We start from the raw sequence: 24,711 nt of genomic DNA, 5'->3' as shown, positions 1-24,711 counted from the left end.
GACAAAATTGGCCAAAATAAGCGAAAATGATTGTGAGAAAATAATGATTATTTTCAACAATAAAAGTGTTTCAATTTATTTTCAAATATTAAAGCATTAAGATGGTCAATAGTTCTTGGGATTTCAGAATCAAAATGGTCAACAGATTGAAATATACATTAGAAAAATATTCACACAACTCTTTTTAACTTTTCTCTATCGATTGGGATAAATTAGATTCGTTTTTAATGAAGTCACGTAAAAATTAACCAACGAAAGTCAATTGTCTAATGGTCCCGTGGTGATCTTATGAGCAGAAGAAGGTATTGAAGTGAAATCTGGTTCAATGATTTACTCTAGTCCAAAGCCTTCAGCGTTTGATATCGCGATCACCAATTTTTCTCTGATCGTACTTTTGTCTTTATATCGGGGTAAAACTAATTGATTGAAGCAAGTATGGCTTGTTGGTAACCTGTAACGACAACAATTTACATTATTGAAAGTCCATTAACAGCTAATGGGTTTCCACGAGCATCAAGTAAATCAAAATTCGTCTGCAATTTGAATTTAAACTCTAAATGGTTCCTGGTTACTTACATATCAGTATTATAATCAGTGGCCGATATTTTGAAAATCATCTCAGACATTCCACCAACAGGAACACGATCACTTCCAGATACGAAGCGAAGAAATTGACGTTGAAGTTCCAAACTGAATGATTTAATGATACTCCAAAATTCTCTGTTGAGTTAAAATAATGGAATACATTTAATTTATTCTTACTTTGATCACGAAATCTTGAGATTTACTTGATAATTGGTTCGTCCTCATGAAATCCATCATAAATTGTAACTTTTCTCAATTCGTCCATATCAATAGTCGGTGAGCCACAAACTAAAACTTCAACTTCTTCTGGTCTCAAAAGCTGGTAAAAGCATCAACAAAATAACAAATTAAAACCAAAGGGAAAGGAGCGATTAGGATCTCATTTCAAAACAAAAAAATTTACCAGTATTGTGTTGGATGTACAAACACTGTGGAAACCCAGGTAAAAGGCTTCAAAGGGTTGGTAGATCGCTTTGTTTAAAATTAAGTCCATATATAATTGTACATATTCTGGGTAAAAGAAGATATAAATCAACAATTAGGTTTTCTTTCATCTCATTTTTGACCATTTCGATTACCTTCTCTATTTCGATTAGTTACGGGTATATCTTCACCTCCGGGTTTAAGTACATGAGTTTGAACTTGTCCGAACTCTTCAACTGAAACCTGAACAATTGGTCAAATCAATGTAAACTGTAAACAAAAAAGATGAATGCGTGAATTTACTAACCTGAAACGTCATGCAAAAATCCTCTTCAACGTTTCCTTCGTAAGCCAACAACTCTTTCAAACCAACAGCAACATCCTGAATGAATAAAGTATTTCAACAGACAATTCAAAGGAAATCATTATTGAAACAAGAGAAAACAATTCTCCAATTTTTGTACTTTCAACTCACGGGCATAACCTCTGCGAAATGGTCCAATGTAAATTTACAAACACCAACTTTGTTTTTACAGACATCTTTGGGTGCCACCGGAGGATTTAGAAGCTTTTTGTAACAAGCTTGAGGAAAATGCAGATCAAGTATTATGCTATTGTAAACACCTAAGCCCATCAACTGAAGAAAAGCAATTAAAATGATTGAAATTGAAATACAGTCAATTTGGATACAGACTAAGGTGAAATTGATACAATTATCAGACTTACCACACCAATTAGATTGTATTCCTTGAGATTTCCATTAGAAGCTGTACTAAACCAATAACATCGAGCTTTACTGTGGTAGACAAACATTCCTAAAGGTTTACAATTAAATGATTATATTGAATTGATCTTTAACCAGCAATTAGTTAACTTGCCATAATCTTCGGAAAATATCTGCCTGATCAAGAGAAGGAACCATTCTTTGGTTAGTCCACCCATATCGAGACCCGGTTCACCAACAAATGTTACTTTCAATTTCTTTTTCAGATCTATTTGTTTTCGGGCGATCTGTTTAAAATAGATTTGTATTGATACATGAAGTGGTTAATTGTTGCAATTATTGAGACACAATAAGCATCTTTCAAACAAACCTCATGAAGAGAATCAGAAACCAAACTTGACCGTCTTATGTTTAAATTAAGGAAAAATACATCCATGTCTGGTGCTTGTTGATATATTGCTCGATTCAGCAAGCTTTTCTGTTTAAATCGCAAATCGATCAAAAGTTGATGAGAAAAATTGATTGCAAATGTAATTAAACTAACCCTTGCATTGATAATCATCTGTTGCTCTGAGTCTCGCTGGAGGATCGTCTTTTTAGCAACAATGCTCAACAGGAATGGATATTGGCAATAAGAGAACCTAAATTGTTTTAAAATGATCAACACATTGATTATCCCTGATTTTAGTTTATTTTCTTAATGTTAACTCATACTTATTGTGTTTTGATGGATTTTGCCAGCGATTGAATTCGGACATTAAATTAATGTGATCAAGTGCACTGTTGTAAAACTCTGTGTATGGTATCAAGTTTGGAGTTACTTTGTTATTTGCTGAATCTGTTGATCGTAAAGAAGCAATTCCAGTGTTAGAGTTAAATGGATGATTTGATGATGAATCCTTCTTAACCGTGATTGTCAATACTTACTGAGTAAGTCAAGAAACCTTGCTGCACACGGGATCCACCAACGACATTTACCTGGAGCTGGAAGCCCTTGACCATTGCTTGGTGGAAACTCTCTTATTGTTATAAATTGAAGAACACGTTTAACAAGCTTTCGCAACTTCTCTGGTTCCGATCTGAACAAATAGATGATTACATGATGCCAATTAGCCATTTACCAATAAAGATGAGCAATCGCTTCCCTCAACAATTGACTCTTCTTACCTTGAAAACCAATGAACAAGAAGCTGATGATCACCGCCTTGAAGGTTCACAGTTTTCTTAAGCAGATGAGCAAAGACTGGATAAGAAAACTGGAATGAAAAGGTTGGAAGCTACAAGATAGATGGTTAAGTATCAGTTATGGTCAATCAACCACAATTGGTGGTAAAGCAAAGTCCATTGTTACCTGAACTATCATGTAAATTGCCCGGGTTTCATCTTTAGGCTTCAACCTAAAGTAAGAATAAAGTCAAAATTATTAGAAAAGATTGAAAATTTTTTGCTCATAATCAGCAAGAAAATGGATCGTGTTCAATTCAGTATTGATCGCCAAATTTTACATTGAAATGGCAGAGCAACAATTAATTTTCACTTTTTGTTACCTTCATTGTCATTGTAATCAATATTTCTTCGATTAGAAAACTATCAACAAAAATGATTCACTAATCAATTATATAAACGTGATCATCAATGTAAAAGCAATATTCTGAATTGCTCTTCCTCCATTAGGTAATGTTAAGAAGAGGCAATAATTCGATGAAGGATTTACTTGCATAAGAACAATGACAATTCAAATTGAATCATGAGATCAATTCTGAATAGAAAAGAAACTTATGGAATAAAAATTATTCCATTCTACCTGTAACAAGGAAACCTTGAATAATATTTCTTTTCTTGTAAATTTTCTCAATTCAATTAATCTATTGTAAAAGCGAATACAGAAAGGCCAGAAGTTGACTCAATTTGTTTTCTCATTTCAATGGTAACATTTGCTTTTCAAGATTCACAATTATCTAATTTGACCATTTATTTGAATACAAACCTTTGATAATTGTTGATTGAATTGACAACACCTTTAAGTACGGACTTAACAATGAATGAAGGCTAACAAATAAAGAAACATGAAATAAGATGGAAGAAGAAAATGATGATTTCGAATTGAATGTTCTTACCAAATTGTCTAATTCATCAAACATAGCGTAAACCAGATTCATCTGTAACTCGGGATCATGCAATTTAACTTCTTCATCAGACTGACTTTTCTTGAATAAAGCATTAATTTCAACGAAAGATGAGAAACTCGTTTTATAAAGATCATGTAACTTGGTATAATCTCCTTCTTCATGTGCTTCATGAACCAATGATCTTCGAATTATCCAACGAACGGAACAAAAAGTAGAATAAATTTGAAAAAAAGATTGAATTTCAAATGAGAGTTGAAGGAAAATAAATGAATAAAAATTAGGCTTAAACGTCGAGTTAAAGATAAAGGAAAAAATTGGAGCGAGAATTTACCTAAATTGGTCTAAATTAAGGTATCGCTTAGGATAATCTGGACTCGGGTACATTGATGAATATTCTCGAGGTAGATCAGAGTAAGATTTATTGTCATCAACTGATTCCGAGTCATTAATTGATTTGACAGTCGATGATGAGATGGAAGAGCCCCGATGACGGTGAAGATGATCAAAGGTAGAAGGTGATTCTGGATGGATAAATGAACGTCTCATAGCTGAATGATCATCAACAATTGTTGCTCTTGTTATTGGTGGTAGATGAAGATAGATGTTTGATTCAGATTCAGGAGATCTCACTAAAAGACTGGCAAGATAAGAATGAATTAATCCAATTGAATCCGTCAAGAAAGGACCAAATCCATTAAAGCGAAACAAATTTGGTCTCTAAATATAGAGAAAGATAAAAGCTGAATGAAATAAGCTGCGAATCGATGAAATGCAAATAACTTGGACTAAAAGATTTAACAGAAAGGTTTGCCATCAGGTATTACAATAATGGGAAAACACAATATCAATACTAAATCTTGTTAACTTACAATTCTCGGTAATCTAAGATTGTCATTTGATTCAAGACCTTCGTCAATCTGTAAGCTTCTTGACCGCATATTGTAATCATTTTCAGCATTTTCACTATAAAAAGCACCACAAAAGGGACACATTGCTCTGGGTCGCTCCGATTCCAGGCTTATCCTACATGAACGGCAGATCAATGTTTCTCGAGGTGAAGATGGGTGCGGTAAATGGTGAGTAGACATTAGATGGTTATTGTGATCATCCATTGGTCCACAAATTGATTGTACAATTATTTAATGAAATGTTACTCAAAACAACAACACTAATAGATGAGTGCAAACAGCTTAGATTCAGGGCAATTCATCAAATGAAAGTATATGTCAGACTCTGACATTTACTTATTTCATTTTTACTTGTTTGCTTTAATGCTGACAAATATCAATTGGTTGATACAACAGATTGTTGTTGGTTACCAATGTTAAATTGTTTGCCAACAATCGATTGATTTAATATACATTGTCAAGGTCCAAAATTTTATGAGTTTACTGGCTCCTGTTGAGTTGACTGTTGTCTTCACTTGTAAAACATTGTGATTTTGTTGTCTTTTTGTCTCTAATTATTACATATTGATTTAACCATGTTGATTTATTTATAACTGAGTTATAGCTAATAATTATAGCTTTTAGTATTCAGCTGATTTTAAACATTATTCTCAATATTTGCAAATGTTGTTATTGAAAATTGTATTTCTAAAATTGTGATAAAATCTTTGCTTTTTTTATTCTTTTATCATTTCGATGATTTTGTTGCACGTTTACATGATAGTCAAATACTGATTGTTTGTGCTCTTATTTGTAGTCTGTCAACAAAATCAATCACTGTAAGATTAATGATCCAACAAATTCATTTGAAATATCTAGAAATGGAGTTGAATCTGCTTCAGTTGTTGTCCTGTTTTAGCTGATTGAATAGAGCTCTTGACCATTCCTAATTTCATTCCCATGAAGAGGACATTTAATTGATTGCTGAGAAATTAGTTCTAAATAAAAGTGCAAAGAAACTTGCAGTAAGCAATCAGGTAGCCACAAATGTTCAGTAATCAAGGTTGAATTTGAGTTTTAAAGAAGATTTATTTGATAGATTACCTTAAATAATGAATAGATTAATAAAATTCGTAGATTTAATGTTAATTTTTAAAGATTGAAGTATAAAATAAATGGGAATAGATCTAAAAATAACTGCGACTTTTATGCAGTAACTTTCATTGGACTGAAATCAATAATTGAGTTGCGAGTTGTTTTCATCAGATGGCATTCAAATTGATTCTTGTCAATCAAACTTCATTTTAAATTCAATTTTTAATTAATTGTAGCTTACAAATTATTTGATAAATATTGATCCACTAAATGTTCTGTAAACCTTTTACTTAATGGTTTCAGACGTTTGTTGAACTTTTTATGCATGGATTTTATGCTCAATATTGAAATAACAAGCCCTTATGTATTTAATTGTTTATACTTTGTATATTGATGAGTAAATTGAATGGACGTTCAAATTTTAGTAAATATCAATTTATTAGCTTTGAACAATTACAGATGAATTCAAATAATAAGTAGGGGAATGCTTGAAAAAATACATAAATGCGCAAAAAGGGATTTGATAACATACTAATTGTACAATCGGAAATACTCTAAAGAGATGATCAAATAAAGCACAAAATTTGAAAGTGTTTGTTATTGTTTAAATTTTAGTGTCAACTGCATTCAAAGCAGATAGATTATAAAGTTGATTCAACAGATTTAATTCGAGACATAATCGATATGATATTTGGATCTCTCAACGATTATTCCAATTGAAAGTCACCTTAAAATAAATCACATCATTTTCCCCTTTATTATGTTTCATCCCTTCTTATAATGGATCGTCACGTATTTTTATTTCCGACCAGGTATATTGTGCAAATTAACGATATAGATTTGTGAAACTTTTGCTCCAGCAAATTCTGTGAACATTGATTTAATACCGACTTCATCAGCACTTCGTTTGAAAACTGAAAAAGAAATATTTAATTTGAGATTATAAATTGAAACACAATTTTGGAAAGTCTAAATTATATCTACACTTACCAGGTGAAAGGACTTTCTTTAAACGATAAGTAGGTAAATTGCCACATTCTCTTGCTATATAAAGACCGAGACTACGAAAATCTGTTATAGCTGGAGTCTCGACATGGTAAGTTTCACGAACAATTTCAGTGTCAACTTCATAAAAGCCTGACCTTAATTTGAGCACCAAATCTGCAAGATTTTGAGGTGGATAAACCATGCTTCTGTTCAAAGGAATAATGAAACATCTATCTTCCTCCAAATCAACAATGCCAGTAATATTCTGAAAGAGGAAAAAATAAATATTAATTTGCAATGAGGAAAATGTCAAACAAAAGCAAAACAATTGATTACCATTGAAAAGTCATGAATATATCGACCACGCCGGCCATCTGAAAAATCTGGAACCTCGATTCGCTCATATTGTTCTGTTTCAGTGTCAATATCAAATTCTTGGTCAAAAAATTTTTCAAATGCTGGTTTGAAAATTTTTTCATTCAACATGGATTGAGCTTGTTCAAGTGAAGATACCAAAGCATTATCTTGACTCTCCATTTCACCAGAACTTCCAAGAGCCGAATTTTGTGGCAAATGTATGATTGCTTGTGGCTCTGAGTAAGGTACACTGCACCACCCACGGAAATGACGAAGCTAGTATAAAAATATGAGAGGAAAAATTTATTAATACGATTGAATATCAGAAATATATAATGAAAATAATCTAAATTGTAAGACTTGCAAGCTTCAATTTCGTTACAAAACAAAAACAAAAAGATCATTCTCTCTATTAGATACATTTTCAATATTTTAATTTTAACAAAAATAAGAAAATAAAAAGATGTAGATGTTTCAGATTTTTAATGGAAAATTATGCAAGTTTCTCATGAATTGAGCCAGGTTAGATTAATGAGAAACACTTTGCTTCGTAGGTAAATAATAAACCACTTAAATTGATATGACAACTACATAGATTCATAGATCTTAAATCACAAGTCCTTTTAATTGAAGTGAAAATAGGTCGTAAATCTAATGCAAACATTGGTTACTTGAACCTAAAGAAATGACTTACCCTATGTTGAGTAAATTGTTGATAAAGGTAAACACCACCGATAATACCAGTTGTAAAGACAAGGAAAGCTGTGAGAAATACGCATATTGTAGTTAATGAGCTGATACGTCGAACTCGAGATCTTTTCCAGGTCACTAGTAAGGGTTGATTGTTAATTTCAATGTCATCATTAACATTTGGCTGATGATGTTCTGCAACCAATGGGTCTTTTAATTCCGGATTTTTGGTAACATTATGGGTGATTATAGTCATCTTGTAAAAGGGAAACGATGTTTATATTTCAACTTAGGATGAAATATAAATGAAAGTAATTTGAATTACTTCACTAGATAATTGTTTAGAGTTTTGTCACTGTTTGAAATAAGTTTCGGTCAAATCAAAACAACTGCGGAGTGTTATTAAATGTAAATTAAATTAAAAATTTGTTGCAGGGATCGATACAAAATTTAGGGCAATAAGCAATAAACAAAATTTCTAAAGAAGATAATTCTTCACACATGCCCATTACTAGGGATCCCCTGCAGCCCGCCACCTTTGAAAACATTGCAAATACAAAGAAAAGACGATCTAACATTGTAAGAAGATTCAGCTTGGCTGGAAAAAATGATCTGAAAAGGAGGTTTACGGAAATATTGTTCAGAATTAAGTTGAAGCTTATAAAAAGGGATAAATATTTCAGGTATGACATTTTTAGTGGTTCATTTGTGCAAAATTAAGGATAAACAATAAGAGTTATAAGCCCAGTAACGAATAGAAAAGTAAAATAATTCAATAGAAATAACTTTAAGTTACATTGCTACAGATTTGGTTTGGTGAGATATTTTAAAAAATAACGATTCGTATGTTCAGCCAATTTAACTTTTTTATTTTACTTTTAAAATCCTTGATATTGATAAGTCTAGCAAATCGTCAAACAAAATACAATCTGTTAATTGGAGCTCTGCAGTGTTATTGTGGTCCATCCGTGTTTGAATAAAATATGCATCATATGAGTATCCAATCTAATGCCCTATGTTGAGCAAAATTCAAAAATTCAGTAAAATTTTTTGTTCAATTTAGTTCAAACAATCAGTTCTCTGGTTTAAATTAATTACATTATGTCTTTCTCTTGAAAAAAAACAGAGTACTATCAATTTTACTCAATAGGTGGCAACAAAATCAGTTGTCTCATATGATTTTTGGAAATATTGTCTATTTGAGTTGGACTAATTGTTTGTTTCAATAAAATGACTGCTAATCATTGGGAAGGTAATTAAGATTGTTTTTAATTATTATTATTGATTATTAAGATTTGTATTTTCACGTTTCTTTCTCATTTTACAGAGCTTCGCCGGGAGGCACGTCTTTTGGAAAACGAGATTGATTCAAAGCTTCTGGCTTTCTCTAAATTTGCTTCCAGAGATTCATCTAATAGCAACAGTGAAAGTGTCCCTTTATTGGAAGATAATAACGATGTTTTTGATAGGATTACAAGTGAAATTGAAAGATTATTGGCTAAATTAACCGATATTAACAACAAAATGTCAGATTATACAAAGCAAGTTCAAAATTCAAGTGCAATTTATACTGTACAACGTCATCGGGAAATTTTGAATGATTATTCAAATGAATTTAGAAAAACAAGGAGTAATATGATGGAAGTTATGCATCGTGAACAATTATTATCTAGTAATAAACGTAAACCTGATTATCCTTCAATGTCTTCCACTACTAAATTGACAGATCTATATTTAAAGGAACAAGAACATATAAGAAAGTAAGTCTTTCTCTTGTACTATTAAAAAACTAACAACTCATTACCATTATATTACATTTCAGCTCTGAAATAATGATTGAAGAACAGATAAATATTGCTTCCCGAACAAGAGAGAATCTTCTTAATCAAAGGAATACTTTCAAAGCTTTCCAAACACAGATGACAACCTTAGCTAGTAAGTTTGATTTCAATATTATCAATAGTACATGTATTTATTAAATTTGAAACAATTATTAAAATATTTTTACTTTACAGATCGATTCCCTATGATCAATAGTTTGATTCATCGTATAAACATTCGCAAAAGGAAGGATACAATTATTTTAAGTGGTGTTATTGCTGTTTGTACTTTCTTTCTTCTTATCTTCATATTCTAATAATCAACATTGCACTTGAAGATTACCCTATTGTTACCAAATTCACATGGATCTAATTCACCAAACAGTATAACAAGAAAAAATGGCTTAAATGACTGGATCTTCTGAATATTTTGTACAGATTTTGTTTGTTTTAATTATAAAAAGTAGCCAAAAAATAAATGTCAATTCTTGAATATCTTCGATGAATGAAGTAAAATTATTCATAAAATGAAATTTGATTTTAAAAGTTATTATAAAAATCCTTTCATATTCCATGTTACATTCATTCGTCAAGAACGTCGATTTAAAAATCCATGATAATCCACCAAGAGCTCGCTCGAAACATTTCCTTTTGGTTTATTAATTTGGACATGTTTTAATTTTCCCACACAGATTACACTTCCATTGCTTAGTGACAACTGAATCACAAAACTGATTTGATCAATGGTCTTGCCTTCTTATTTTCATCATGGGTTTCAATGGGCACATCTTTTTTAGGCGATGAACAATTGCAAGTGCAGCTGCAATTAAAACTGCTTATATTATTATTTTCATTTTGGTTTTGATCGTTCTGAGATTGTACAACATCAACATTTTTCGTCGTTTTCATGTTCAACTTCTCAATATTAGTTGCCACCGTTTTATTTGGTTTAATTGCAAAGGGACCGTCTCGATCACTTGACACTTTGATGTGGTTAAATATCACTTGAGCTCTTTTCCTTGCATTTAATTGGAGACTTGGTTTGACACTAGATGAAATTGAAGTTGGTGACAGTTGTGCTGATTGTTGTGAGGGTTGATGAGATTCTGTTGGATTTGCCATTTAGTCGGTTAACTGTTGAAAGTAAATTGTTCAGAATTATGTTCAAAGATTTTGGTGAATCCAAGGTCAACTTATAAGTAATAATTTATCCAAAGTAAACAGATTGTTCACATTAAGTTGTCACTTTTGTTACTTGTTGTACACTGACACTAATCAAGCTTTGATCAACTGCAGCACATTAAATTACATCAAATGAAAGAAGAAAAAAGATATGGTTTTTCTTCAACTAACCTTTCCTTTTTTTGTTAATTTGAAACAAGTTAATCAAAAAACAAAAAACCCTTTTCACGTTCATAACCGCTCATACGAAACCGATTAATGTGTTGATACTTTTTTGAAGTCTAACAATTTTCCAGATTAAGGATAATGATTAAACATTGCAAGATTATCTGATTGTTTTGGTTGTGACATTCATTTAATGCTTCAATAATACTATTTAACTCAATATTTCGAGCAAAATTACAATAATAGAGCGTTAACAAAATCACATAATCGTACTAAACGTTTGTTATTGAAGAAACGATAAAAAACAAAGATGTAGGATATTGTTCGTTTGTTTACTCTTATTGATATTTCAAGATTCAAGTTTCGACAAAAAGATCATCATGATTAAAGAACAATTTATAATATAAAAGATACATGAGTTTTCTCAAAACCAAACTTGATTATCTGAATGGTTCTTAAACACTCATATCTTTTTGACAGCATTAGTTATCAACTTGTAACAAACATCAACTATTAATAACATGAAAAAGTTGGTGGTTCCAGGAAATGACAAAATTCGTAGGATGCAAAAACATCTGGTACTTTTAAACAAGTTTATTAAGATGATGGATTGATGAGTTAGATTACAAGGAAAAATTCAAATAAAAATGAAGAAACTTGTTCGATCAAAGAGAAAACTAAAGATTAACCAAAATCTTTCAGTCGGTGGTATTTTTGTGTTTTGATTCCTTAATCACGTACGAGTAACGTTCAGACTTAGAATTTATTAAGTCCATGTTTTAAGATGATTTGATCTTCTTGACCATCTTGGTTTCTTGTCTTTCTTTCTTTCTTTCAAAATATTCATTATGATGGTCATGGGAGCTTTTGTAAAGCCATTCGATTTTATTAGCTGTTCGTTTTTCATTGAGAAAAGTTTCCACCAATTGATCATCCATTGCCAAAGTCTCCATTATCTTAAAGTCGATTTTCAATATTTCTAATTTTTCATTGACTATTTTAAACTCCTGACATGAAACAAAATTATTCTTGTCGTCAATAAAACACACGAGTTGGTTATTGAAAGTATAAGAGTAAAGAATGTTATGTTTAACGTCAGTGGAAGTTATTTTTTCCAGACAATTTGATTTGGTATCAAACTTGTAAGTCACAAAAATGGAGGAATTGTAAAAGGTCACAGTGACGATGATTTGGTCGTTAATTGAAGATGAGTGAATAGCCAAAGGAGCCACTTTTTCATCTTTTGCACTAATATCATTTGCGAAACTATAAGCACTCAATTCTTTACCCTGAGTGAATTGCCATACACGAAGTGTACCGTCACCACTTCCCGATATCAGCAGTTGCTCGTTAATAAATGCAAGACAGGAAACAAATTGAGTGTGGCCCAAACAATATGACTCAATGTTATAACAATTAGGATAATTTGATATCCTTATTTTCTCATCTCGATCGCAAGAAGCCAAGTACCTTGAATCCAGACTTAATTTGAGATCTAATATTATTGCATTGTGGCCCAGCAGAAATGTCTCGCCGTTTTCATCGTCCTTTAGTTCACTTGCTACCAGCTGATAACCATAAATCCAGCCAGATCGATTAGAAACAATCAACTTACCCTCTTTCTCATTGAAAATAACGTGATCACATTTTCTTTCGATGACAAAAGAAGCCAAAACTTTCCATTCCTTAGTACAATAAACTATTAAATTTTTAAAATTATCACAGATGGCCAAATATTTTTCCGATTGAGATAATTGACCAAAAACAAAATGTCTCTTTTCCTGGTTCATCTGATTAGGAGATTTTGAAGAATCTTCACCATCATTATCAACAATTTCTCCGGTATCACCAGCTGTTTTTGTATAAATTATTGGTGGTAATTTAAGAACAATCGTCTCTATTTGTTCACTAAAATAATATCGTTTGACAATATGAGGATCATTAGTAATAGTTAAAATAGATTTGTTACCAATGCACAACACCATCGCAAAATTTTAGATCAACTTGCACAAGAAATAGAATAAAAAGTTCTTAGAGTTCCCAAATTTTCAGTTTAAATATAATCGATCAACTAGAAAAAACTAAAAAAGCCGAATCAAAAATAGTGAAAACTCTGCTGAGCCATCAGGTGGAGCCCATGCTTGCTTCTGGAAAAGCACGCGATTTTCAGTTTTGGAGGGTTATTTGAATGACATTTGATTTACGCCTTTGTTTGATAGATGTCAATTTAACAATTTAATAACACTATTTTTTGTACACTAATTAATATACACAAATTTGAATTTAATCTCATCTTAAAAAGAAATTTTGCTTTCTACTGTCCTTGTTTTCTTTATATTGTGGTAATTTTCTTTGTGGATCGGGCTTCTTCTCGCCAATGAGATATCCATCATCGCCAATTTGATCTATTGTCGTTCGTCCAGCTTCAAAACAAGGTGTTCCTTCAATCTTTGGGCCTCTCAAATTGACAGCAAAAGGTAACAACGATGGTTGACGTAGAAAGATGCCTCTGCCCTCAGGTGTAAAAGCTTTAAGAACCATGTCACTTTGAGTAGAGGCAGTGATTGAAACCCATCCTGCTGATGATAGAACAATATCAGCACAACTTTCTTTCCACCCAATTCCTGTCAAATCAATTTCTTTTGGAATCAGAATTGGCCATTTTTCGAGCCTTTCAGGCCCACCGCAAGGTACACCAAGCATTTGAGATCCCAGGAAAGTATCATAAAACTGTTTGGCTTGTTCAGTAAAAGTTACGTGAATAGGTAAATAATGAGATGCAAATACAGTCAGTAAAATATTTTGTCTGGCGTGGACTACATCGATACGAGCTAAGCCACCAATAAAAAGAGTTTGAAAAGGCCACAATGAAAATGTTCTTGGAACAATAGTTTCTCTTGGTATTGTTTTGATGAGTTCCTCAGTCGTAAGGAGACTCAACAATTGTTCTTTATAAATAGACCCTGGTGTGTCATAGAAAAAATTGTAATTTTTGTCTGCGAAATTTTTTGGGTCAAAAGGTTTAGGAGTGGCGTGCCTAGTCGCCATAGGATGACCACTTTCTATAGTGAAAGGAACATTTTCATGGAAGGTTGTATTAATACGATCACTTAAAACTGCTAAACGAGGGTTCTTGGTTTGACGATAGATAGTTAATCGCATGTCTTTCTCTTTTTGTGCAAGAGCCGAATGTCTTTTCATCCGTGCACGACGAAGTCGCAGTTGCCATCCACGAAGCTGATTGATAGGGAATCGCAATAAATTAAGAGTTGTTCCAGGCCAAAGAGATGTAGTTGCACGCTGAATCAAATCATTTCCTCGAGCTGCACATAAATCTGATTGTAATAACATATTGAATAAAGTTGATTTACCAACATTGGTACAGCCAATCAAATAAATGTCACGAGTCCCATTATCATCGGAAAGTAGTTTGGTAATTAGTTGTTCAACACCATAACCTGTTTTGGCACTTATCAAACATGTATGACGGATATGAGCGTTTTCGTCATCTCCACAGGCAATTTTAACTTCTTTTTTCAATATTTCTTCTATTCGCGAAAGATATCCGACTTGATCTTTCGGAAGCAAATCAACTTTGTTGCCAACAACATAAATCTTTCTGATTTTACCCACTAATTGGACAATACCGGGCCATATTGATCCAGGGAAGTCAGTTAAATCAACCATTATTATAACGATACCAGTTTTTAACCTTATCTCTGAAATAATTGATGGATATAAATCTGAAGGTACATTAACATCGAGTGAAACGTTGTAGCTTTCGAGAAAATCGCACCGTTGACAAATTTTCTTTCTTAAGTCTGACTGGGACAGTTTTTTGAAAACCTCACTCGGTATATAACCTGGAATAGATTGATCATTACAATGAAGGTACGCTCCACAGCCACCACATGGTACTGAACTCGGTACAATTGATATATCTGGTGATCCATAATTACGACGCCATAATTCAGCGCCCCATCCTCTTATTTCATCTTCATAATCCATAGGTGTAATGTCTTTCAAATTTAGAGCTAAATTCTGAACAAAATTATGATGCTTTAAAAAATCCTCATAATCTTTGTCAGTTAAGCCGGATGGAAATTTTTTAGTTTCACCAACTTCATTAGATTCAGGATCTGATCTCCGTAGCTCATCAAGCATCTCAAATGGAAACTTTAATGACTTCTGTTCCGATTGACCTGATGAAACAAGATGATGCTTTGGTTAACTCAAGTTTAAGTATAATTAGAAAGTTCATTACCTTGATTTTGTTCGACATTTATTGTTTTAGACTTATCATGCTCTATCGCGTTATGAAGAATTTTACACCTAGAGTCGGACCCATCTTTGTTGTTTTTTAAATATAATTCTAATGCGGCTGGAATCTTATTAGACAACGCTAATTCACTTTTTGCCTTTTCTTGCATCCACAATGTTAACGCTTTGCGTAACTTATGAGTCCAATACCTAGGTCGAGCACCATCACCGAATCCTGTTAAACTTAATGGTAATGGAACATATTTAGCGGCTATTTGATCTTCAATTTTTCTCCTCCATGGAGTCCAATTGATTAATTTTTCAGCATCTTGTTTCTTCCATTCTGCTAATTGTTTTTCCTTTTCAACAATTTCCAAGGCATTTTGAACAGCATGTTTTTCCTCTACTTTTTTCTGTCGTTCTGAAACCACTCTTAAAGACCTAATTCCTCTTTTAAAGTCAATATTATTTACGTAGTTGACACGTCCAATTGAACGATTAACTTTCAACATGTTTAAACTAGTTTAAAAAGAGAACCAAATTAATGTATAGAAAAAAAACATTCTCACTTTTCAAACATGGCTGATAAGAAAACAGCTGAACTGATATCACTAAAACTCATTACAGTTTTTATCATAAATTTTATTGAAATATCACATGGTTTATAGTAACAATGCAACACATTGCATCACCTCGTAAAGCACCAAGCGAAGATACTAAAACTAGATTTGTATGAATTTCTAGTTCATAATTATTTAGCTAAATTGGGACAATAAAAAGCGAACGGGATTTAAAGTTTACAAACGCCATCTGTTGATCAGGTAAAATTTAAATGTCGATTGAATCTTTCTTTCAAAGAATCAGCTGTTTGAGTAACAAAAGCTTTATTAAGGTTTAAAGCTATCCGCAAGCGAAGCGACTTTATCCGGATAACTTCGCATCAGCTCCTGTCAGGAGCCTCCTGATAATCAGGAGACTGAAAAGGTGGAGTTGAATAAGACTTGCTCATGACAAATCCTTTTTCTGCTTTCTAGTTGCTGCTTAGCAACAAAAAGGGATCTTCACACAATCAACTTATTTTTTATTCACTTTTTGTATTTCCTTTTTAATTCATTGAGTTCAAATTTTAGGTAACCAATTTTAACTATACTAATCTATCCTTTTGTTGTTATTTAATTAAATTCTATTATATCTTCAAATTGTTAATTAGTGATTTAATTATTTTTAAATAATTCGGAACTGGAAAAAGTATTCGGATCCTTTTCTCTTAAACCGGGTATGATTCGGATTCATCTCGGATATGCACTCGCTTGATTCATCTATTGTTGTCCCTTGTTAGTGATGTTACGAATTGGTCTTTGATTAAAGTTGCAAAATGGTGAGTGTTCATCAGAGACTATTCTAAGTCTCCTATTTTCTTATTTTAATTGTCAATTTTTTTCTTTTATTCCAGGGTCTTATTAACTCGCCTTCGTTTGACGAAAAGCTTCCCAAACTCATTGATACACTTGCACATGAAAAAGACTGGGAAGTTTTATGTGCGCTTCTCGCTAAATTGCCATATTTCCTTACAACCGAAGCCTTAATTCACAACTCAAGTCCAGAAAATATTAATAAACTTACTCAAACTCTTTGTCATATGGTAAGAATTGCAATTAATTGATTCAGATATCTTACTCATTCAACCTGTAAATTGTATAACTCAGCTGTCATCACCTTTTGTATGCTGAACTATTTCTATTGACTCATCTAATGAGAAATTCCTAGAACCTGTCATCTCAATTAATTAGTTCCGTTTTTCAGGTTAAATAGCGTAAATTATCTTCAATTTTAACTGTGAAATTGGTTCAGCATATTTGGTTCTGTTTTATTTTAAATTTTATTCAATTTCTTTCTTCTCAATCCAGGTTGAAAATGTTAATTTTGAACATCTCTCCAACACTCCTGACGGGATGAATAAAGCATTTTTCCAAAGTTACATATACCCGATACTTTCAAATCTTGTTGCTTATCACAAATTAATCGAACCACCCTATCAAGTAATGTCCATTCTTAAATCTTAACTTTTATCGATTAACCAGCCTGACTAATGACTTTCTTTTTTCTTTTGTCTTACCTTTATTTTATTTACTGCTTATTATTGCCTTGTTCATTAAGAGTGCACTGGTTAAAGTTCTAACTGGAGGATTGCCTTTTATTCGTCAATCAACTTGTCAATGTATTAATGCACTCTCGTTATGTGTTGTTGAAATGCAAGACACTATGATCAAATATCTACCGGATGTCCTGCTCTCCCTTACTAAGAATTCAGCTACAGTCCAAATTGCAATACCTATTCTTGAATTTCTGTCCTGTAAGTATACGAGTTCCCGTCGCCAAATTTATGATATTCACACTTTTCTTTTGTCATTTTTACTCATTTTCGAATTGAAATCTTCACATTTCAGATGTAACTCTTCATCCTCGCCTTTACAAAGATTTTGTATCCAACCATTACTTGTCTATCTTTGCCACTGTCCTTCCTTTCACAAATCCATCAAGGTAAATATGGTTCTAATTCACTTTGAGTTTATCGTCGATCTTGTTGACTCATTTATTTCTTTGTCTTCTTATAGGTTTTCAGACTTTATTGTGGCAATGGCCTTTAGGGTAATGTCTATGTGGTTCTTGAAATGTCGTCTCCCATATCGTAAAGTTATCATAAGCTATATAATTAGAGTAAGTTAATTAGATTTTCAATTAAACATTATACTTTAGATAATAGAGCTGTTATTGATTTCTTGCTTCATCTGTTTTTTATGCTCTCAGGGACTTCAGGTGAATGTTATACAATCAATTAAAGAATCTGAAGAAATTCGTAAAAGGAGTGGAAGTTTCAATTCAGACGTTGCGTTGAAAAGGTAATTACATTCTATTCAATAAATTTTATCAATTTTCACTTAATTTGAAACTTTTGTTTTCAGCAATGAGTCTCTGTCCAACAATGCTCAGAATGCGAGTAATTCTAACACGGCTCTGACGCATTCCAATGAAAAATTTCATAAGGAACTGGTAGAATCTCACATGGATCTCTTGTCTCGATACACCCAAGGATTGTGTTCAACGTTACCAGAACCCATGTCTGGTCAAGATATGATTCTCGATAGGTCTATTACTTCAACTTGGCTTCTGGGCCAAAGGTTGATTACTATTACCACTAGTGGCTGTCGATCTAGAACCTTTCTCGATGGTTACTGTGAAAGATGTTATAGATTTTGCAAATTAGGTTCTGGGTCTGATTTTTCTAATGATGATGTATTCAATCCTACCAGAAACTCTTCGATGTTTAATGATCCAGGCAATTTTAACCAACCTCCTGATTATGGTGGTGGAATGTTATCCAATGTAGCAACAAATTATTCAGAAAATGAAAGGAACACAAGTAGCTCTAGAAGGAGGCATCAATCTGCATTCACACCTAACTTAACAAGCTCTAGCAAGCCTACATCTCGTGCATTTGACGATTCTCATCTCAATTTTAACAGTTCATTTGCTGCAAATGATGACTATGAGGAATCAAGTACTTGTTCTTGCTGGTGTGAAGGCTGGGCGGAGATTATAATTCGGAGAGCCAGTGGAACAACTAGCTGGAAAATGAGAATTCAGAATAGGCTAAATGTACCGTGCTATCCTTGTAATCCTTTTGATAGTTTAACCAATGATTTAACACCTATATATCCTTCAAAACCTGTTAAAAATGATTCTGTTGATGGGGACTCAAGTGTAGTGCGGGGTGAAGATGCTTTAGCTTCTGATACGCCAGAATCATCTCCACCTGTTTTTAAGCGTGTAAGTTCCAGTCCTGATATGGAAAGAGGAGAAGATGTTGGTCAAAACTCTAAAAATCTTTCTGCATCTGGATCTCCTGCTACAGCTATTGAAGTAACTTCTGATAATGGTGAAGCCAACCGACCGGTTGAAGAAGAAGTGATTGCCGAGGAAAATAACTTGGCTAAATTATCACGAGCATCATCGCTTGGACGCGGGGATACAACAAAAACTTCACCCTTCTCTCGTGCATCATCTTTCAGCTGGAAATCTCCTTCTCGGTTCACTTCTAAAAAATCAGAGGTTTCAAGTCCAGGCTATGAATCTGTAGGTAAAGAAGTTTTTTTCAATTCGGATACTAAGCCAGATTCAGACCAAGAGCCTATGACAGAAGGTAAAAATTACTCTAACCAATCAATTATATCTCCACTGAAAGCCACCTTAAGTTCAAATATGCCTTCAAATCCTAGAACTCCTCCCAAAACTCCAGCAAAACTGGAAGATATTAATGAATCAAAGACTGAAAATTTTAGTTATGTGCCAAGAGGCAGACTTGCTACAATCTCGGTTATGACTCCAGCGTTAGTCCGGTCAAATGCAACTGCCTCGATTAAACGAAGCTCGTCAAATCAACGTATTACTGAAGTTTCTAATCCTCGTAATGATGGAATTAAGCCAAGTTTCATCTTTTTGCAACTCTTCTACGATTCATCAATTAGCGATGGGTTTTGTAAAAGTGAAAAGCCTCTAATACTTCCTAGTACTGAAAGTATTAGAAATGCTTTAACTAATTTGGATCGCATATTGCCACATGAAATGCACAAAATAGGAGTAATTTATATTGATTCGGACCAACAACAAGACTTGAGTCAAATACTTTCCAATCGTTACGGATCTTTCCGATATATGAAATTTATACGTGGATTAGGAACTCTTATCAAATTGAAAGATATTGACACTTCCAGTTATTATATTGGTGGATTGGCTAAGGATGGAAAAGATGGAGTCTTTGCTGTTAATTGGAAAGACAATTTGACTCAAGTAGTCTTCCATATATCCACTTTGATGCCGAACAAAGAGAATGATCCTGATCGTAATGATAAAAAGCTTCATATTGGAAATGATTGTATCTGTATCATGTACAACAATAGTGGCCAAGAAATTGATGTTAATAGTCTTAGAGTAAGTTTTAATTGTGGAAAAAAATTATTTTTACAAATTCATCTCTTCATCTTTGCATTATTTTTCCCCGTAGATAAGCAAACCTGTGGTTGCAGCTATCGTGATTCGACCCCTAGAATATGAAAATAATCATGTAATGATTCATTTATTTGAAGACGGTAAGCTTTTAATTCTATTACACTTGGAGAGGATTTTATTCTCATTGCTATTTCTCATTTCATTTCTTTGTATTTAGGCTTGAAACAAATTATTGGACCCAGAGATTCTGTTATACTGTCAGATGTTGCTCTTCCGAGTTATGTTCGCCAGCTTAGTTTGAATCTTAATGTAAGTCAATGGATTATAATATATCATTTTTCATATTTACTAATCTTTGATTTTTTCGTTTAGATTGCATCTTTAATTTACCATAGCAAAAGATCTAGCACAGGTTCGCTCTATGCTTCAAATTGTGTTGAAAGGCTTCGTCAAATTGAGAGGATTAAACAAAAGACATTAGAGCATAAAGAAGAGCGCCAGCAGAAATCATTTTCATCATTCTCATCAAATAGCAGGTCAACAATACCAAATTCGGATCTTGAAGACGATTGGAATCCCTCTAATTTTGATAAATTTCCTGATGATTTCACCCCATATATTTAGTTTCAAAAGGAAAGGAAACCCCGCTCACTCACAAATATTTACTGAGTATGAGAAACCGAGTCTAAATACGTTGACCAAATGTTCTCATTATCAAAACAAAACAAGACATAAAAATCAATTAATTCATTTATTAATACTGATTAAAATGTAGAACTAAATTTAATACATAAAATAATATTAAACCAAAGCTGAGCAGAACTTGGTTTGATTCCTTTACAAATTTCAAGTAATTTCATTTATTCATTTACAATGACATGGGAAATGAAATAAAACCGTGAACAGAAAAGATTCCAAGCGTATCAATATGCTGGAAAATAATGCCAAAATAATAGCTATTACTCCAGAAGGAATAACAAATAACATATCAAAAACCAGAAGTTGGAGTTTAAATTATGTCTCATTGTATCAAAAATGGCGATAAATAATGTGAGGTGGATTGGAGTTGAATTCACTCAACATTTGAAATGAGTATTGAACAAAAAGTGTTGATATTTACTAATATCTATTCACTGAGTTTTGATGAGATTTCAACCAAAGAGAAGATGAAGCTTCCTCTTTTATTTTCATCAGTATCTTTTGATTGATAAATTCTACGAAGTCGTCGAGTTTGTCTTGGATGACTTTCCTCGCATTTGGTAATAGTTTTCAATCGACCACAAGCTAAATCACGGACATCATCTAATGCGAGATCAAAAAATTTCTGGAAATAATCGTTAATCTTGATATTACTGGATGGACAAATTTTATCGATTGATGTGAAAACACATTCATCAAAGAAATTGAAAGCGCAACATGTCAGTGGAAGTATGTTAGTATTATTGGCCCATTTCGATACTGTATCCAACATTCGTTCACCACGATAGAAGCAATCATGGAAAGATTTAATCGAATCATTGGAAAGACAACGATTAACTTCTAATGTGCCTATTGAAAGATAAATAAATGATTATTAAAAAATGGATAAAAGATACACAAACAATCTTGATTGAATTAGAATCACTTGGATAAATTTTGACAATTCCTAGAGCTAATTGTTCATCTATACATTAATTAGACAGTTCATGTAATTTTTTAGCTCAAAATTTGTTTCATTTGGCATACTTACGCTCTTGACTTTCAGATGAACACATTGACTGAATCGCATTCGTTATTCCAGTAACTGCAAGTTGCAAGATCTGATTGGACAACCCTCGAGTACATAATTCCTTGTACTTCTTCAGTGATTTAACTGCTCTTTGTGGTAACCTGTTAATGATTTGGATGAAATGAAATTATAAATTATTATGTTGTCCATTTTCATAATAGGATTCAGTTTCATGTTTACTCTTCACTTTTCACCAGTAAACAAGTTATTAAGATTTAAGGAAATTATAAAAAGGTTTACAAAAAAACCTTGAAAGGTACATTATATTATTGCAATATTATGGCAAAACGTTTTACAAGGTTAATTTTGTGTTATATCATTAATTTCTAGTTAATTTAGGCAAATCTATTCTCTGAGAGTACATTATAATTGAAACAGAGAATCATTTTAATAATTTTCTCAGTTTTCGCCAGTCTTAATGGTTTTGTTATCATTATTATTGTAAAAGCAACTTTTCAACTCATCATATTTCAAGGCTTGTCTCAAATCAATCACAAATTGTTTGAACCAAATATGTCTCAGAATGGTTAATCTGTTGCACCGACTATAATAATCGCGTTGAATCTCACTTCGTTGCTTTAAGCTTATCCTTTATTATATTGATAGCGATTCCCTTGAACTACAATCTTTCAATTGTAGTAAATCAGTTTAAATTTGATAAATCGCATGGTAAAAGATGAATTGCTTTTGCTTTTAAATGGATCCAAAGTGTATCCATGACCAAAAATAATGATTGGTTAAAGTGATAAAAGTTTACATTCATGATTAATTTTGCCATTACTATTAACATTATTTAATTAAATATTACACAATTCGATCACACAATTAGCATTTATAATGGCGTTACAATCTCTTAACATAATTTTTCTCTTAATTTTTACTCTTTCAAGACTTGATTATCTGGTTTTTTACACTCGCAATATCTGACTTGAACATAAAATATGAAATTAACAAATCCGGAACAATTAAGGCAGTCAAAAGTAAAAATGAAAATTAGTATAAAAATTAAGTCCAGCAACGAGTTTATTGACTTGACAATCAAATTTGAGCTTTTATAATTGTAATGATTAAATAATAATGACTATGAAAGGATTGACGACCTTAATTGTGAACGGAATATTAAGAAAACAATTTCTAAAACAAAGTAAACATTATAAACATGAAGCTCCATGTAAATCATCATGTAATAAGCAAATTCAATGTTTTATTTTCAATGATTCGGATAAAATTTGAGTTGAAAGTGAAAAGTGATAATAATTAAAAAGGTTTTCGAGACTTACTTGCAATGTTCAGCGAGTTCAGGTTTGTTTACTGGAATTTTGATTGTTTCACCGATGAAGAAAAATGAACGGAAACTTCGATCGAATCTCCTGGCAATAGCTTTGCATTGATCTTGAGCATCTATTAATCGTAACAATTAAAAAAGAAAATTGAAGAATTTAAAATTTACGATAAAAGTAAAACTTGAAAGCAAAATTGAAAGGGAAACAAACCTGCAAAGGCAAAAACCAATGGTAACAATAAAACTAATTGTAATTTCATTTTAACACAACAAAGTTAATTTAACAATATAGAATGAGTATTTAATTAAATTAATTTCACACTTTGGAAGCACTAGATATAAGCTTGTAATGTCTAATAGTTAAAGTTTGAGGGGTAAAACAAGAAACTCCAAAGGCTAACTTGATTTTATAGTAAACATAATCAGGCTCTCTCATCTCTTTCTCCCTTTTATCTCTCTCTTCTTTTCTCTCTATCTTTTTCACCACTGCCATCATCATCTTCATGATAACCATCTTCTTGTTACTTGAAATTCCTGAGACTTTTCAAACTGAAAGTCGATTACATTTTCAATCTTCATCAGATTGCCATTTGATTGGCTGTTCATTTGACAAGAGTTATTAGAGTTTTCGATGAAACCTTTTTTTCTTCATAAGAGCTGCAGGGTAAAAGGCTTCACAGGCTCAGGGTAATTCATTAGATTATTTTAATTAACACCAAATTGAACATCTACGGATACTGTTTGTGACTTGAGTCTCAAGTTAACCAGGCAAACAGCACAACATTGAAAAACATTGGATAAGTCAATCAGAATAATATATAACCAATTTATATCATCAGTGATCTGGATAATTTTAGAGCTTTCTAGCTCCTTCGATCTAACATCCGATGGCTTTATAAAAGGCCAGAATAGGAAAAAAACCGAACCAAAACGGTAATGTTTGAAATACAAACAAACAAATTGATAGGTTCATCATCTTTAGCAGGCTTTTAAACAGCAACAGTGCAACCATCCGTCTGTTTGCTAGGTTGACTTGTTATCATAATTATCATGCTAAGGATACACATAATTTGGGAAAAATTTGGAAAAAAAGATAGGAATTGAAATGTTTAGATTAGTTAAAAGATCAAATTTGATAAATATCGTCATCTCCAGACATGGGATGTAATATATTAAGGTATCAATGGGAAAATTTTGAATTTCTTGTGCTTACCTAAAAAAACAAATTATCAACTGAAATGTTGATCCATAAGCATTTTAGCCAGAAAGATGTAGAATTTTCTCGTAAATTGCTTGAATCAATTGGTAGGTGACACTCAGTTTAGATATAAATCACCAAAAATTCAAAAA

General features: G+C 32.4%; 7 protein-coding genes across 7 annotated transcripts; 2 read left to right on the top strand and 5 right to left on the bottom strand.

Annotated features, from left to right (window-relative positions):
• Nucleotides 1-47: 47 nt before the first annotated feature.
• On the bottom strand, nucleotides 48-5,162 carry LOC107368773 (putative E3 ubiquitin-protein ligase HECTD2). The gene is made up of 19 exons (XM_015936655.3): nucleotides 4,731-5,162; nucleotides 4,193-4,578; nucleotides 3,850-4,042; nucleotides 3,720-3,781; nucleotides 3,084-3,129; nucleotides 2,900-3,009; nucleotides 2,660-2,811; nucleotides 2,447-2,570; nucleotides 2,277-2,373; nucleotides 2,103-2,210; nucleotides 1,887-2,019; nucleotides 1,735-1,823; nucleotides 1,484-1,645; nucleotides 1,316-1,390; nucleotides 1,164-1,251; nucleotides 989-1,095; nucleotides 789-904; nucleotides 577-720; nucleotides 48-451 (listed from the first exon to the last, which is right to left on the bottom strand). The coding sequence occupies exons 1-19, from the start codon at nucleotides 4,971-4,973 to the stop codon at nucleotides 331-333; spliced, it is 2,556 nt and encodes an 851-aa protein (XP_015792141.1). The 5' UTR covers nucleotides 4,974-5,162; the 3' UTR covers nucleotides 48-330.
• A 1,100-nt stretch (nucleotides 5,163-6,262) lies between these two features.
• Nucleotides 6,263-8,345, bottom strand: LOC107368775 (integral membrane protein 2B). The gene is made up of 4 exons (XM_015936657.3): nucleotides 7,882-8,345; nucleotides 7,167-7,463; nucleotides 6,834-7,095; nucleotides 6,263-6,757 (listed from the first exon to the last, which is right to left on the bottom strand). Exons 1-4 carry the CDS (start codon nucleotides 8,131-8,133, stop codon nucleotides 6,642-6,644), a joined length of 927 nt encoding a protein of 308 aa, XP_015792143.1. The 5' UTR covers nucleotides 8,134-8,345; the 3' UTR covers nucleotides 6,263-6,641.
• A 732-nt stretch (nucleotides 8,346-9,077) lies between these two features.
• Nucleotides 9,078-10,197, top strand: Gos28 (golgi SNAP receptor complex member Gos28). The gene is made up of 4 exons (XM_015936658.3): nucleotides 9,078-9,129; nucleotides 9,205-9,637; nucleotides 9,700-9,812; nucleotides 9,893-10,197. The coding sequence occupies exons 1-4, from the start codon at nucleotides 9,108-9,110 to the stop codon at nucleotides 10,012-10,014; spliced, it is 690 nt and encodes a 229-aa protein (XP_015792144.1). The 5' UTR covers nucleotides 9,078-9,107; the 3' UTR covers nucleotides 10,015-10,197.
• A 1,421-nt stretch (nucleotides 10,198-11,618) lies between these two features.
• wuho (tRNA (guanine-N(7)-)-methyltransferase non-catalytic subunit wuho) lies at nucleotides 11,619-13,176 on the bottom strand. The gene has a single exon (XM_015936656.3). It carries the CDS (start codon nucleotides 13,027-13,029, stop codon nucleotides 11,824-11,826), a length of 1,206 nt encoding a protein of 401 aa, XP_015792142.1. The 5' UTR covers nucleotides 13,030-13,176; the 3' UTR covers nucleotides 11,619-11,823.
• A 75-nt stretch (nucleotides 13,177-13,251) lies between these two features.
• LOC107368741 (nitric oxide-associated protein 1) lies at nucleotides 13,252-16,265 on the bottom strand. Its single transcript, XM_015936616.3, has 2 exons — nucleotides 15,309-16,265; nucleotides 13,252-15,246 (listed from the first exon to the last, which is right to left on the bottom strand). Exons 1-2 carry the CDS (start codon nucleotides 15,814-15,816, stop codon nucleotides 13,334-13,336), a joined length of 2,421 nt encoding a protein of 806 aa, XP_015792102.1. The 5' UTR covers nucleotides 15,817-16,265; the 3' UTR covers nucleotides 13,252-13,333.
• Nucleotides 16,266-16,631: 366 nt separating this feature from the next.
• Nucleotides 16,632-21,155, top strand: gig (TSC complex subunit tuberin). Its single transcript, XM_015936615.3, has 11 exons — nucleotides 16,632-16,682; nucleotides 16,758-16,946; nucleotides 17,212-17,343; nucleotides 17,462-17,657; nucleotides 17,752-17,845; nucleotides 17,920-18,022; nucleotides 18,113-18,204; nucleotides 18,268-20,293; nucleotides 20,367-20,451; nucleotides 20,529-20,620; nucleotides 20,684-21,155. Exons 1-11 carry the CDS (start codon nucleotides 16,680-16,682, stop codon nucleotides 20,933-20,935), a joined length of 3,264 nt encoding a protein of 1,087 aa, XP_015792101.1. The 5' UTR covers nucleotides 16,632-16,679; the 3' UTR covers nucleotides 20,936-21,155.
• LOC107368742 (uncharacterized) lies at nucleotides 21,044-23,732 on the bottom strand. The gene is made up of 4 exons (XM_015936617.3): nucleotides 23,573-23,732; nucleotides 23,360-23,480; nucleotides 22,041-22,180; nucleotides 21,044-21,859 (listed from the first exon to the last, which is right to left on the bottom strand). The coding sequence occupies exons 1-4, from the start codon at nucleotides 23,619-23,621 to the stop codon at nucleotides 21,438-21,440; spliced, it is 732 nt and encodes a 243-aa protein (XP_015792103.1). The 5' UTR covers nucleotides 23,622-23,732; the 3' UTR covers nucleotides 21,044-21,437.
• Nucleotides 23,733-24,711: the final 979 nt, after the last annotated feature.

Source organism: Tetranychus urticae, chromosome 2 (genome assembly GCF_039701765.1).
Source record: "Tetranychus urticae isolate SD_2017Ah chromosome 2, NJAU_TeUrti_SD_1.0, whole genome shotgun sequence".
NCBI lineage: Eukaryota > Metazoa > Arthropoda > Arachnida > Trombidiformes > Tetranychidae > Tetranychus > Tetranychus urticae.
The sequence above is the reverse complement of the archived record's forward strand: the minus strand, read 5'-3'. Positions and strand labels throughout refer to the sequence as shown.